Source organism: Erpetoichthys calabaricus, chromosome 3, assembly GCF_900747795.2.
Source record: "Erpetoichthys calabaricus chromosome 3, fErpCal1.3, whole genome shotgun sequence".
Classification (NCBI taxonomy): Eukaryota; Metazoa; Chordata; class Cladistia; order Polypteriformes; family Polypteridae; genus Erpetoichthys; species Erpetoichthys calabaricus.
Genome location: NC_041396.2, coordinates 292,848,809 through 292,864,041, shown reverse-complemented (window position 1 = coordinate 292,864,041; position 15,233 = coordinate 292,848,809). Strand labels below are relative to the sequence as shown.

Sequence of the window (15,233 nt, the reverse complement as noted above, 5' to 3'; positions counted from 1 at the left end):
GCAATAATAATCATTATACATACTAGTAATGCCTGATAGAGGTATTAATATCTGTCAAAAACTAAACATTTCTGGGTGACCTCAAACTTTTGACCGATAACACATTGGCTTAAATTGCAAATAGAGGAGCCAGAGTCAGTAGTGCCATAAATTGAGGCGTTTTGAGTCGAAGGTTTTGTGTACTGAATCCATAGCCCTGAATTTGCTTCCTATATCCTGAAGAGCTGTATGTTGTATTAGTGGACACTGAAAATTGTTCTTGTGTATTAGTGTTTTGGAATTGTGTATGCCCTAGGGTGGACTAGCGCACTCTGTAGTTTTCTGCTTTGTAGATGAAGCTACTGAGTTAGGTTTTAGATGCTGACAACCTTCAGAACTGGAGTAGATGAATGGTGATTGAGGATTAATAACCATTCAACACTTTCTCTTTCTCATAGTGTGGACCTACAACAACAGAATTCATAGGATGTTCCATCCAAGGTTCCCTTGTTTCTGTGGCTGATGAACATATCAGTGTTTCAATAATATCACAGAAGCTGAACAGCATTACTTCATTTTTTGAAAAATATCCTATAATAATTTTTGCTACTAGTGTAGACACATGCAGATTTAAGAGGCATGTTCAAAAAATTTCCCCACTTTATATTTTCATTGGAAACTGTGTAGGCGGGAGGAGCAGTAATTGGGCATTAAAAAGTTGCTACAACGCTGGGAAAATCGCATCGCAAAGGAAGGTGACTATATAGAGTGTTTTTGAGGTTCTTAATAGTTTTAAAAAAAGTGCAGAAACTTTTTGAACGTTCCTCATAATATAGTATGTGGTAGATTACTGCAGCAGGCACAGATTACTAAATCAATGGCAAAATGTTGTGCCCTGTGTTGGCTGGGATTGGCTCCAGCAGACCCCCGTGACCCTGTGTTAGGATATAGCAGGTTTGAAGATGACTGACTGACTTCCAATATTTGATCAGAGGAACAATGAAAACGGAACCCAGTTAACAGCGTCAATAATACGCACCAAATAAAATAACTTTTAACAAATAATTAATAGAAATAAACACAAAAACGAATTCCCAGTTAAAGTAGGTTAACTGAAAAAAAATAAAATTAGAATTCAAATATGACCCTTACAGCTGAAGAAATATTCAGTGCCTGAACTCATTACCAACTTTTTTTTGAGGTGCACCAACAGCCTTACATTATAGTAGACTGACACCCTTTTCTGTTTCATTTAAGATGCCAACTTACAACTTTAAATTATCATGCAGAAAAGGTTTTTTGTGGCTGAAGATTACCAGCTCAGAAATAAAATTTGAAATTGCTGAGGTGTGTTGCATGACTACCTTAATTTTATCTGGCACGAAGCACTTTAGAATTGTAGCTGCAATGACGCACTTAAACTTAATAAGAGAGCCAAGTGCAGCTGCATATTCAAAACATTCTTTTTATTTTTGCAGGTTTGCAGGAAACACTGGAACACTGCATTCTAATTGGTAGTATGGTAGCGTAGAATAATAGTCTGGGACACTGGTCAAGCAGGTATTTAAGAGTTAACAGGTTTTATTGCCTAGGATAGCAAGGCGGTGAGATTCTTGGATGTTACGTATGTTAGTGAATGCTACAATATTGCTTGATGAATGGCGAGAGACAAAACGTTGGTTGTTTGGATTTGTGTGTTGTGAGAGGCTTTCTGGTGGCAGCCCTTGGCATAAATGTTCTGAATTGGTTGGAGCTTCTTTTAGTAATGTCCTGGGCCCTTTTAACAGCCTGTTACAAGACCCTCAGTGATGTTCGACCTCTTGGAACAAAAAGCTACTCATTTTTTCCACAGCTGCTCTATTTATGTTAAGAGGCACCTCATGCCTTTCAGGCCTTCTGAAATCCACAGACAACTTCAAGGTTATGCTGATCATGAAGAAAAGATTAAACTTCAATTGAATGACATGATAACTTCTGCTTTGTCTTAATTAGCGCCACAACCAACATGACCAGTCCTGAAGTGTATGTGGTATGCAGTCATGCACACAGTACTGCCCTGCTTCTATCTGTAAACGTTGCAATAGTATTTGGATATGCAAAACAACTGCTATATTTTCCAATGGAGCAAGCACAACAAAGATGTTCCTGGACACATCCATATTGGTTTTCTAAATATTTTACCGGAACACAATCACTTTGGGTGTGACGTCATTCCCACCTCTTATATCTGAGGTAAATGGAATGCATCATTAGATTCAGGTACTCAGGATGATGTTCAGTACAAGCATTCTGAGTTACAGTAGTAGCTTTAAGAAGGGTGCTTTGAGCTAATGTTAGTAAAATGCATTCTCCAATAAGTGTCAAGGTGGACTAGTGTGGCATGGATGGCTGTCACCTCTGATACTGTATGTTTGCACCATAGACACACTGGATTATTGTCAGTTTATGCGCTATGCTGGATTTGATATGTGGCCTGACCAGACTTTCTCAGAGCTTCATACTGAATGAGCTTACTGCCAGAGGTCAGTAGACTTTCAACCCAAGTGATTGTGGATTTCTTTCAGTGATAAACAATGGTGGTCATCTTAAAGTGTTTTTGAAATGTGCAGTGAGTCATTTAAACTTAGCCAGGAGCAAACTTTCTTAAAACACATTGGTGCTTGGAAGAATGATCTATATAGGCATATTATCTTATGATGGATGTTTCTGGCTCTATAAAAATGACACATTTGGGAGAAACTGAATCTCTGCAACTGACAGAGTAACCTTATCCCCTACTGCCAAGTATAATGATAATGAAAGAAAATCTCCGGATTCAGCTATATTTATTAATTTGAAGGATTGCACTTGCTATGTTTTCATTTGTTTGAGATGTACTGTGTCACTGTTTTGTTTCCAAATAAAAGAAATTAGAAAGAAATGTTCAATTCTGGGTAAATAAGCATGTTGCATTTAATACATTGAAACAAAAATAATGTGTTTTAGTATATGCTTCCATCTTCTAATCTTTTATCCAGTATAGGGTTGCTGGGAGCCTGTGTTTTTTCTCAGTATAAAACTGGAACCCTCCATGGGAGGGGTGCCAGTTCATCTCCAGGTACGCTCCACACTTCTTCTCCCCATGCCAAATTTAAAGTTTTGGGTCTATAAAGTTTTTGAAGTCTTTAACGCTTGTATGGCTATGTTTACAAACTCATTTTTTAATATTACATTGCTGCTGAGTGCCAGCTTTTCTTTGATGCTCACTGGAACAAATAGAGCAATTGTACTTTGTGAAAATTAGAAGCATTCTTCTTGTTAGCTGTCTTACAGGAAAGTCTAAGGTACACAAAGTTCCATAGTATTGAAACGTACAGCAAAAATGTATTGTGATCTGTGCATTCTGTCCAAGTCTATGCAAACATAAACTGTGGTAATGTAATAATATTGCATGCATAATTTCATTCCTGGAAGGCTAGTTGCTGTTGGAGAGAACAGAGGACCGAGATATGCTTTTCCTTGAAGCTGTCATTTATTGTTATAAACAAAATACAATTTTACAAAGAGTTCAAGTACAGAAACCTATTGTCTGTCTGTTTCCACAGATAACATGGATCCAGCAAATATTCACAGACTAATTGAGCAGCTGCTGAGACAGACAGAGGTTCTCAGTGAAGGCCTTGAACCACGTGAGTGTGTTTTTGGGGGTGGTTGCCTGTGCATTACTAATATAAAATGTTCTACACCAATAGTATTTATTGTTCCGTTTTAGACTTTTGTTTAACTTATAAGCAAAAAGTAACAATTTAAGGTTCTAGTACATGCAGTCTGAAACTTGCACAGTATATTGATACACTCTCACAAAAAGGAATCTCATTCCCATTGCAGGTAAACGCTCTATTTTCATAGCTAAGGGCTCTGTCATGTTACATGACTTCTCCACAGAGATTTCCCCCAGACCCCGGTCTCATATTTACATAAATTTAATAAATTGGACAAGTTGCAGTATGCTTCCGTGACCACTAGTCTCATGGTCTTACAGTCAGCAACTATACAAGATCGTCTGATTTATCTTAAGTGATAAGGGCTTACTAGTGTCTGTGTGAGTGTTAAGGGCTTACTAGTGTCTGTGTGAGTGTTAAGAACTAAAGAGCACTCATCTGCAAATATAGTGCCTATAATGTAGCTGCGAAAAACAAGAAGCACAGCTTTTTTAGACCTTACAGATAGAAAAGAGGCTCATTATTCTGATGTCTAGTATTTTGTGTAGAACCATGACAGAATGGAGTTTAGGGGACATTACCTGGAAAGCATTTGTATGGCAGTGTCTTTATCAAGCAACATGTTATTGGCTGTCAGAAAGAAGTCTGAGTTTAGAAATTTGAAACTGTCCTGGAAAGCTGTCAAAGAATCATCTAATTTGTCATCCCCTTTAATTTTCTAGTTTTGTAAAATGAAATCCTCAGGGAATGAGATCAGCAACTGCAGTCAAGTTTGATATCCTGTCCAGACTAGAAGTCATGTAATGTGTCATTAGCTTAATCAGAAATGATCAATGTGGAGTAGCTTGCTGTCACTTTAAACTTATTGGGGCTTATTTGTATTGGAAATGTTTAGGTTAATTTCAGGGAACTTAGAGGGATTTTTACTTTCTCTGTTTGTTTAATTATCACGGGTAAAAGTAAAACAGAAAGCAATGTCGCCTAAAAAATATTTTGTAAAAGTAAATTTCTTTTGCATTACAGAATTGATAAAGTACATATTCTTAACATTTTTAAACTGTACTCTCAGAAGATTCAGCACCTTGATTTTTTTCTACTTATACTTGTTTTACTTGCTGATGGACCTCATTGAAGAAGATCAAAATAGGAAACGTGGAAAAATGAGAGAAAAAAAATCCACAGATTGACCCAAGTTATTAAATGTCCAATACAACTTATTTTCTTTTTTTTTTTTGGAATTTTTTTTTAAATTATTCAGTATATCAGTTGAGGCCTTGGAAGCTGCAAACAGCTGTGAATTGTACAGTATCTCACAAAAGTGAGCACACCCCTCACATTTTTGTAAATATTTTATCTTGGGACAACACTGAAGATATGACACCTTGATACAATGTAAAGTAGTCAGTGTATAATATTGAGTTATTTTGAGGGGACAGCAAATTTACACTGTTGTACAAGCTGTACACTGACTACTTTACATTGTATCAAAATGTCATATCTTCAGTGTTGTCCCAAGAAAAGATATAATAAAATATTTACAAAAATGTGAGGTGTGTACTCACTTTTGTGAGATACTGTAAACTTGTGTCCTTGGGGCACCAATTGCAGGATATTTATTAATAATTGCTATAATTGTACAGATTCTAAATTGTTAATCATGCTGGATATGCTTGCAGTGTTTGGAAATGAAAGTGCTCTAAACACTAATTAATATGGAGGAATCTAGCCATTGTGGCAATTAGTGCTTTTCTGAAAGTGAGGGTATTTGTAAAAGCTGCATTTGAGACATGTTGGCATGTCAGCATTCTTAAAGATCCACTTGTCATTTTCAATAATTCAGAGATATGTTAGAGCACCTCTTCCAAGTGAGAATGAAGGCCTTGTTCAAGAAACGTGGCCTGACAAAATTCAGGGCCGGTTTTCTGGTCTGAAACTGTTGCAAGCCTCTCAGTAGTTTTGTGGCTATGGCATTGTTAAGGTGACTTTAGTCTTTGAAGTGAACCCTTGGTGGTGTTTATATGAAATCCTCTGGCAGGGAATTGAAGACTCAAGACTTGTATAAAAAAGGAAGAAGCATCAGCAGCTTTGTGACATGTAGGAACAATGACTGAAGGAAAGAGGAGTGAAATTTTGAAGGAATATTGCAGCCATTTGTCACTGGAGATGAAACTTGAAAACCCAAGGGGAAAGCAAGCTAGATTCATTCTCATGGTCAGAAGCACCTCATTATTTTAGGTCATTTTATAAAGGGGGTTACAGATATTTCTTTTGGAGCGTCATATTTGTATTTCATTTTTAACCATTCCTTATTGTTTTCAGTATACCTTTAGCTGTGGCACAATACTTTTTTTCATTGTCTTCATTTTAAATCCATACCCTAAAACTTAGTTTATTCACTATTTGGCATCAAAGTAAAATGTCAAAAGATGTGCAGATTGATTGTCATAAAAAGACAGTAGGTTATATAAAATACTTCGAAGCACTTGATGTTAAGCTGTGTTAGCCTGACTATTTTTTTTTACTTTATTTGACATAGATAGAAAGACTACAATAAAAGCTAAACATTTTGCTAACTTTCAGCATGGATTTTTGTGTAACAGAATTCTTGCAGCTGGCACGATGCTTTGAGAACTGTCGTCAGAAGTGGCTGAAGACTGAACGGGAGGTGGTGTGCTGCAAAGAGCTGCTCACTAAAACTGAAGCTGAGCGCAGTGCTCTGGACGTAAAGTTAAAACATGCCCGCAATCAAGTTGATGTGGAGATCAAGAGGCGCCAGCGGGCAGAGGCCGAATGTGAGAAACTGGTAAGACAAAGTGACAGTCTTAGACTAAAAGTGAGGAAGGGGCTGGTTGCAAGATTGTTTGCTTATAATTTTGGAGTTTTGGTAATATCTCTGTAAATAATGGCAACATGTAGTCTTTGATAGCATTAAAGACCTTAATGGCCTTGAAATGCTTTTTTTTTTTTCTTTTTTTTTTTTTTTTCCCACACAGATTCTTTAAATCAGAAGTGTCATTGCTAGTTCACTCGGTCGTCATTTTGTATTATTACTTTGATTTAGTTTGTATGCAGCATAGTATTATTTTATAAATGTTTTAAAATTATTTTTTATTTTTGGCCTAACAGGAATTAGCATTGATGGGTAAGTACGTGTGCCCTTCAATGTTCTGCTGGGATTGGCACCAGCTCTCAGCAGTATGATCTGGATAAATTGGTTAGAAAATGGATGAATGTTTACACCACATAATACAGCATAATAATCTCTACTATTTTGTTTATACTTCATCACATTCTCTTTAAGGACCGTCAAATTCAGCTGATCCGTGAATTGTTGATCGCAGAAAACTCTTCTAGTATTCAGTTAAATGATGAGCAACGGTCAGCCTTGGCATTTCTGAATGCCAGGTCTCAAACCGCTGGCCAAAACAGCAGACGGTAAGTGTAACTGCATGTAGATTCTCCCTTCTGGTAGAAAGCAGAAAAAGTTCCGATATAACACCCTGTGCTTTTTTGTAGATTGTCTACCATTGATGAGTCCACATCATTACTATCAGATATCAGCTATGACAAGACTGAGGACTCCTTGGTAAACATTTTTTTTTTCTTCATACCCTCTCCCCATTTTTGTATAACTAAAGAGGAATTCCATTCATTTTGATGTTCCTTCAACAGGACTGGGATTCGTCCATTGTTAAAACTGTCCGCCTCAAGAAGCGGGAAAAAAGAGTAAGTAATACTCTATTTGAGGCTTTGTAGTACATTACTACTACTACTCTGCACTGAAACAAGCTTTATTGTCATTTCAGCGCTCCTCTAGGCATCACATTGATGGACCTCCAGGAACTGCCAAACGCTCTCGCTCAGGAGGAAGAGCTTCTGATAAAGTGAGAACATATTCTTGTTTGGATGGTTGAATCTATTATAACTTAAGCCTTTAGATACACTGAAAACATGTTTCCAAACGATTTTAGACAACTTTTTCATTTTTGCATTCTTTTTAACCACTTTACAAAGATGAATGAGTCAATTGTGGCAACAACCACTGTGACAGTGCCCGCTGATGGCAGTTCTATTGAGGCCATCTCCACTATTGAGACTGTCCCATACTGGACACGCAGTCGTAGAAAGACAGGTAAGTGTTTTTTAATTTAAGTCTTTATTTATAATTCTGCTATCATTGCTTGCCTTTATTAGGCATTGCAGACACATGCTAAAATTCACTTTGGGGCTTTTTGTGTTAAATACAGAAGCCTAGACTAATTTTGATTGTTTTAAGTATGCAGAGTATGCGGTTAAAGATCTTAATGACGGTTGTAAATTCTTTAGAGTTGTTAAAAGTGTAAGTTTAGGTGTTCTTTTAACCATTTCTTCTGAGGTAGACTTTCAGAGACAAAGGATAAATAGTTCCGGGGGAAAAAAAAAACACTCCTGTGCTGCTTGGCCTTAATGGCTAACAGCAAGACAAATTAACTATAATATCTTATGTGAAATATCTACAGCAAAGACAGATGAGTGGTCAATATGAAAGTGATCAACAAGACTATCTACAACATTGTGCTTTTTTTTTTTTTTTTTCCCCTGTTTCTAATAATGTTCGTTTCACTAAGTGGGGCAAACTCTCCCCCACCCATGAAAAACAGTGCTCTAGTGCATGCGTTCTTTATGCTTCAGATCACCAAAGTGACGGCAGGCAATTTAACCAGGACCTTGGGGTATACCCTACTCTTTCCAAAGGAAATCCAGAGGTTTTTTATGACCACAGAGAGCCAGGACCTCAATTTTACATCTTGTGCGAAGGACAGCACCATTTTTACTGCACTGGGTTATTGGGATCCACATTCAGACCACAAAGTAGGCACCCCCATGCTGGCCTCACCAACACCTCTTCCAGCAGAAACCCAAGCTTTTCCTGGTTGGTCTCCTATCCAAGTACTAGCCAAGCCTGAACAAGCTTAGCTCCAGGTGGTGTGACTGCTGGTGAAAGGCAGAGTTGTAAAGGTTTTCCGCTTGTTCCATGGTTAGGCCTAGTTGTTTGGGATTAAAATGTTTCAGATTATATGGAAAAGTGTGTTCATCATAACTTTGGCTTCAAATACAATGACTTCCATTACTTAACCTAACATTTTCCCCCTAATCTCCACACTTGTAATGTGATTTTTGAATGAAATTCAAAAAATATTCTTTAAAACTAGCTCAAGTGCTTACTGTATCTGTTTAGCTTCAAATATTAATGGCTGAGTCCTTATCTGAGACTTTTGGGAAGCCGAGTAATAAAATTAAAAATGTTAAGCCCAAAAAATTTTGTTCAGTAATCATTTTAGTATGGAAATGTAAAATTTAGAAACAAAAAGTTTTTATTCTTCTTTTGAAAGAAATAAAATGACCATTTTTACTGACCCTCCAGTACTACAACTTGCTATTCCCACTACTATGTGGGGATGATATACTCGATCAACCATCTCCAAACAGCTCGGTCCTGTTCCTCCACCTCAGTCAGTAGCTTTTTCTTCAGATCTTCTTTAACTCTGTCGTCCACCTCCACTTTGGCCTTCCTCACTTTCTCTTCCCCTGTACTTCATTCACATCCCTCCTTTGCCCATACATTGTCTCTCCTCATTACATGTCCATACCACTTCAACCTACTTTGTTGTACCTCTGATTTAATTTCTTCTGTCCTTTTGTAGCTAGCTTCTTCCAATTATTCCATTTACACTGCACTCTGTGGGTTATCTCTGCATCTAATTTTACATCTTAGGCCACCACCAATCCTAAATATTTAAATGTATCCACTCTTTTCAATAGTTCTCCCTGCAGGCTAATTTCTGGACCCTGATCCTCATTAGACCTCATAGTCTGTCTTCCAATTTATCCTCAGTCCTCTATCTTCCAAAGCCCTTCTCTCTTTTTCCAACTTCCACTCTACTTTCTCTTTTCTGGAACCATAAAACACAATGCCATCAGCAAAAAAAGTACACCTCTGTGGGATTGGTCTTTTATCCCATGACTTAACACATCTAGGACTTCAAGAAGATCTCTTGTGTAGATGTACTGTAACTGTGATCTTTTCTGTTACCCCAACACTGCTTTTAACCCAAGTCCTTAGTCCTGCATACATATTCTGGACAATCCTCACACACTTCTCTGGTACTCTTTTTTTCTCTCCCATGAACCTCCATAAAGTGACACTCTGTCATATGCCTTTTCCATCTACTATCCTGAATATCAGTCTTCTCCTTATAAATGGGTACAATCACACTGTTCACTCCCCTGATATTGATTGATACATAGATACTTTATTAATCCCAAGGGGAAATTCACATACTCCAGCAGCACCTTACTGATACAAAAAACAATATCTTTGTATAATGTTAATGTTTGTCTGTCACTGAAGCTGCTCTTCTGTCTGGAGATGACACCGTTTAGTGGATGCAGTGGATTCTCCATGATTGACAGGAGCCTGCTGAGCGCTCGTCGCTCTGCCACAGATGTCAAACTTTCCAGCTCCATGCCTACAATAGAGCCTGCCTTCCTCACCGGTTAGTCCAGCCGTGATGCGTCTTTCTTCTTAATGCTGCCTCCCCAGCACACCACTGCATAGAAGAGGGCGCTCGCCACAACCGTCTGATAGAACATCTGCAATCTTATTGCAGATGTTGAAGGACGCCAGCCTTCTAAGGAAGTAGAACCGGCTCTGTCCTTTCTTACACAGAGCATCAGTATTGGCAGTCCAGTCTAATTTATCATCCAGCTGCACTCCCAGGTATTTATAGGTCTGCACCATCTGCACACAGTCACCTCTGATGATCACGGGGTCCATGAGAGGTCTGGGCCTCCTAAAATCCACCACCAGCTCCTTGGTTTTGCTGGTGTTCAGGTGTAGGTGGTTTGAGTCGCACCATTTAACAAACTCATTGATTAGGTCCCTATACTCCTCCTCCTGCCCACTCCTGATGCAGCCCACGATAGCAGTGTCATCAGCAAACTTTTGCACGTGGCAGGACTCCGAGTTGTATTGGAAGTCCCGATGTATATAGGCTGAACAGGACCGGAGAAAGTACAGTCCCTTGTGGCGCTCCTGTGTTGCTGACCACAATGTCAGATGTGCAGTTCCCAAGACGCACATACTGAGGTCTGTCTTTAAGATAGTCCACGATCCATGCCTCTAGGTATGAATCTACTCCCATCTCTGTCAGCTTGTCCCTAAGGAGCAGAGGTTGGATTGTGTTGAAGGCGCTAGAGAAGTCTAGAAACATAATTCTTACAGCACCACTGCCTCTGTCCAAGTGGGAGAGGGATTGGTGTAGCATGTAGATGATGGCATCCTCTTCTCCCACCTTCTCCTGATATGCAAACTGCAGAGGGTCGAGGGCGTGTTGAGCCTGTGGTCCCAGGTGGTGAAGCAGCAGCCTCTCCATGGTCTTCATCACATGTGATGTCAGAGCAACAGGCCGGAAGTCATTCAGCTCACTAGGACGTGATACCTTTGGGACTGGGGTGATGTTTTCCAAAGCCTCGGGACTCTCCCCTGTTACAGGCACAGGTTGAAGATGCGCTGTAGAGGACCCCCCAGCTCCGATGCACAGACCTTCAGCAGTCGTGGCGATACTCCATCTGGACCCGCTGCTTTGCTGGCACAAAGTCTCCTCAGCTCTCTGCTCACTTGCGCTGTTGTAATTATGGGTGGGGATGACTCTCCTATGCTGGTATCAGCAGAAGGATTTGTGGAGGGTGCAATACTCCGAGGTGAGAGTGCGAGTGGGTTAGCGTGGTCAAACCTGTTAAAGAAGTTGTTCATTTGGTTTGCTCTCTTCATGTCTCTCTCGATGGTGGTACCCTGTTTCGAGCTGCAGCCAGTGATGATCTTCATCCCATCCCACACTTCCTTCATGCTGCTGTTCTGCAACTTCTGCTCCAGCTTTCTCCTGTACTGCTCCTTCGCCGCCCTGAGCTGGACTCGGAGTTCCTTCTGCACGTGCTTGAGCTCATGCTGATCACCGCCTTTGAAAGCCCTTTTCTTCTGGTTCAAAAGGCCCTTGATGTCACTTGTAATCCATGGCTTGTTGTTAGCATAGCAGCATACAGTTCTTACTGGAACTACAATGTCCATACAGAAGTTGATGTAGTCAGTAGTGCAGTCGTCAACTTCCTCAATGTTCTCACTATGTGATCCCTGCAGGATATCCCAGTCTGTAGTTCCAAAACATTCTCTCAGAGCCTTCTCTGCCTCCGGGGTCCACTTCCTGAATGATCGTGTGGTTGCAGGTAGGACTCTCACTTTTGGTTTGTAGTGAGGCTGAAGCAGAACCAGGTTATGATCTGCTTTCCCAAGCGCAGGCAGCGGGGTGGCGCTGTATGCATCTTTAATGTTTGCATACAGTAAATCAATAGTCTTATTTCCACGAGTGTTACAGTCCACATACTGGGAGAAGGCAGGTAATGTTTTGTCCAGCGTCACATGGTTAAAGTCTCCAGCGATTAGCACAAGCACCTCAGGGTGCTGTGTTTGTAACTTAGCAACAGCAGAATGGATGATGTCACTCACTGTCTCCACGTCTGCCCGAAGAGGGATGTACACGATGACAACAATGACATGTCCAAACTCTCTGGGCAAGTAATAGGGACGCAAACCTACGGCCAACAGTTCGATGTCCCTGCAGCAAGTGGAGACTTTGACATTAACATGTCCAGGGTTACACCACCGTGTATTAACATAGAGAGCGAGTCCTCCTCCTTTGTGTTTTTCCCACAGGTACTTGCATCTCTGTCCGCTCTAACTGTGCTAAACCCGGGTAGCTCCACGTTAGCATCTGGGATGGTGGTAGTTAGCCACGTTTCGCAAAAGCACAGCAAACTGCATTCTCTGTAGGTTCTGACATTTTTCATCAGCGCAGCCAGTTCGTCGATCTTATTTGAGATTGAGTTCACATTTCCCAGAATCACAGAAGGCACCGAAGGCTTAAAATGCCACTTACTCGCAAGCCGCTTCATTTTTAGCTTAGTGCCGGCTCTGCTGCCACGGTAACGCCTTCTTCTTACCTTGTCGGGTAAATAGGGAACCACACCGGCACTGGCATTTGTTCTCGGCGCTCGAAGTTGAGTACTTGAATATACGAGTCTCGGCGCATAAAAATCCATGCCCACGTTGTAAAAGTAAGTGTGTCCAGGGAACGAATCCACATAAAATAAAGTGATAGGAGTGATCAATAAATAAAAATAGAAAAATAAAAGTAGAAAAGTACAAATACACATAGTCATACACGGAGCTGCTGAAAAGGCTGCTCTTGGCGGCGCCGGAACTGACTCCAATTTTATAACAAATAATAATATAACAAATATTGCTTCCTGTTCATAGATCTTCTGCATTAGATCCCACAACACATCTACTTCCTCTTCTCCTAAATTCTTCCACACTTCTATTTGGTCCAGTTTCCTTTCCGTTTTTTATTCTTTTCATTGCCTCCTTTACTTTCTCCTCCTTATTCTTGGTACTAATCTTTCATTTGAAACTCTATCCCCAAATGGTACCCTTGGATTTTTTTCATTCAACAGCTTTTCAAAGTATCTTTTCCATCAATTCTTGGTTCTGTCATGCTCACTCAAGACTACCCCTTGCTAGTTTTTCATCTGCTCTATCTGACTAAAATCCTTCCCAACCTTGTTCATAGACTTGGCTATTCCAAAAAAATAAATTCTGTCTCCCTCTTTTGTCTACAATTTTTCATACACCTCCTCCAAAGTTGGCACCTTGACTCTTGCCACTGCTCTTTGCCTGCTTGTACATTTATCTATCTTCTTCCTTCCCTGAATGGTACCACATCTTCTTTGCCACCTTCTTAGCCATTATCATGTCTTGCACCTCTCTGTTTCACCACCACGGCTCTATATCCCCAGGTGGGCTCCTTCCTGTTGCCCTACCCAAAACCACTTCACCTGAGTGAAGTGAATACAACTTTGCTATTCTCCCACCATTCCTCCACACTCTTAGATGACTACACTCCTTTTAAAAACATTCTCCTTAAACCTGTTCTTACTGACCCTCCAGTACCATGTTCTTGTATTCTGTACTAAAGTAAGAATATGTTTTCTCGTTGTGCTCTCTTAGCAAATCTTCAAGGCTGGAATGACTCTGTTTTGCCTGAAAACATCACTGTTAGCAGGGGGTTGCAGAAGAAGTCAGATGTGGATCGTCTCAATCAAACAAATACTCCCCAGAGTAATGGAAGCATGAGGCTTCATGAGTTTGTGTCCAAAACGGTAATAAACATCTTTAACAACCTTAAAGAGGTTCCATACCAGATACTGAATAAAATTTGAAATGCCACCTGTATTAAATGCACTTGTAAGAGGTGCGTAAATAGGTCCATGTGTTCTTATGCCAACCTGTAAAGAAAAAAGTAATAAGTTGGTCAATTGAGTCTTTTTGAATACTTAAAATCCTGTTCAGTCATTAAAATAACCCACTTTTAACCAAGGACAGCATATAATTTGAGAATGTTGAACATAGTAGATTTCTCAGCAAATGGAATTCTTGTATTATATTCACTGATTAACAATCCTTTCTATAGGTTATCAAGCCAGAATCCTGTGTGCCGTGTGGGAAGCGAATCAAATTTGGGAAAGTAGCACTCAAGTGTCGTGACTGCAGAGTAGTGACTCATCCAGAATGTAGGGATCGCTGCCCTCTGCCCTGCATTCCTCTGCTGACTGGAACTCCTGTTAAACCTGGAGAGGTGCGTGTTACCAGATATTCATCTGTGAATCGGTTGTGTTCTTATAAATTATATTTGCCAAAATGTCTTTAATTGACTTTAGTTCCTTCCATATTTCTAAAATCAGTGCATTCAGATTTACTAAAGGGACTCAATTATGATGACTTAACCAGCATATTTACGTGCTAATCCTCTTACAGCATTACTCTCTAGAGTATTACATTCCCTACTTTGTGTATTAACAATTTTTGCAGTTAGAAAAGGTTTAACAAACAAATTCTTCAAATTTGTAACTCTGCTAGGACTTAGACTTTAATAGATCATCTCTGCTCCCTTGGTGTGTGGAATGACACATTTTGCCAGTAAGAACTGAGGTTTTCATTGTAGCTTTTAAAGATTGGCTAAAGAAACGGATCATCCTTTTTGATATTCTCATTAGTAATTTTTCAGACTAAACAATTAGGGATGGTGGCACATTTGTTACTGATATGGTGTCTTAAGTTTGAATCGTATGCCCAGACATTGTGTAAACTTTGCACATTCACCACCTTTTTGTATTGGCTATTGTTTCCTGATTAGGGCTGATTGAGTATGAGTGTTATTGGGTCTGTGTGAATGAGAGCTGCATTGGACTGAGCAAGTCTTGAAAAGGTTATGTTAAAAATTACAATATAAATATACAAGGGGGCTTCGCTCGCCTACCCCCAGCGTTGGGTATCCTGAAATACATTAGTCGAGCTCGTTCGTCTTGGAACCGTGCCCGCGGCATTTCAGATGCGCGTTGTAGGCACCTGCGTTCATTAATTTTATCCAGGCGGGCTCGTGTTTGTATATCCGTCAGTCG

General features: G+C 39.9%; 1 protein-coding gene across 1 annotated transcript in view; it reads left to right on the top strand.

Moving 5' to 3' along the window:
- Window positions 1–15,233, top strand: part of racgap1 (Rac GTPase activating protein 1) — a 79,223-nt gene that overhangs the window by 22,251 nt on the left and 41,739 nt on the right. The window contains exons 2-10 of the mRNA XM_028798538.2: window positions 3,564–3,647; window positions 6,281–6,483; window positions 6,982–7,115; window positions 7,197–7,266; window positions 7,353–7,406; window positions 7,487–7,564; window positions 7,695–7,812; window positions 13,783–13,934; window positions 14,246–14,410. Coding sequence (XP_028654371.1) covers window positions 3,569–3,647; window positions 6,281–6,483; window positions 6,982–7,115; window positions 7,197–7,266; window positions 7,353–7,406; window positions 7,487–7,564; window positions 7,695–7,812; window positions 13,783–13,934; window positions 14,246–14,410 — 1,053 coding nt within the window. The 5' untranslated portion in view covers window positions 3,564–3,568. The remainder of the gene's footprint in view (window positions 1–3,563; window positions 3,648–6,280; window positions 6,484–6,981; window positions 7,116–7,196; window positions 7,267–7,352; window positions 7,407–7,486; window positions 7,565–7,694; window positions 7,813–13,782; window positions 13,935–14,245; window positions 14,411–15,233) is intronic.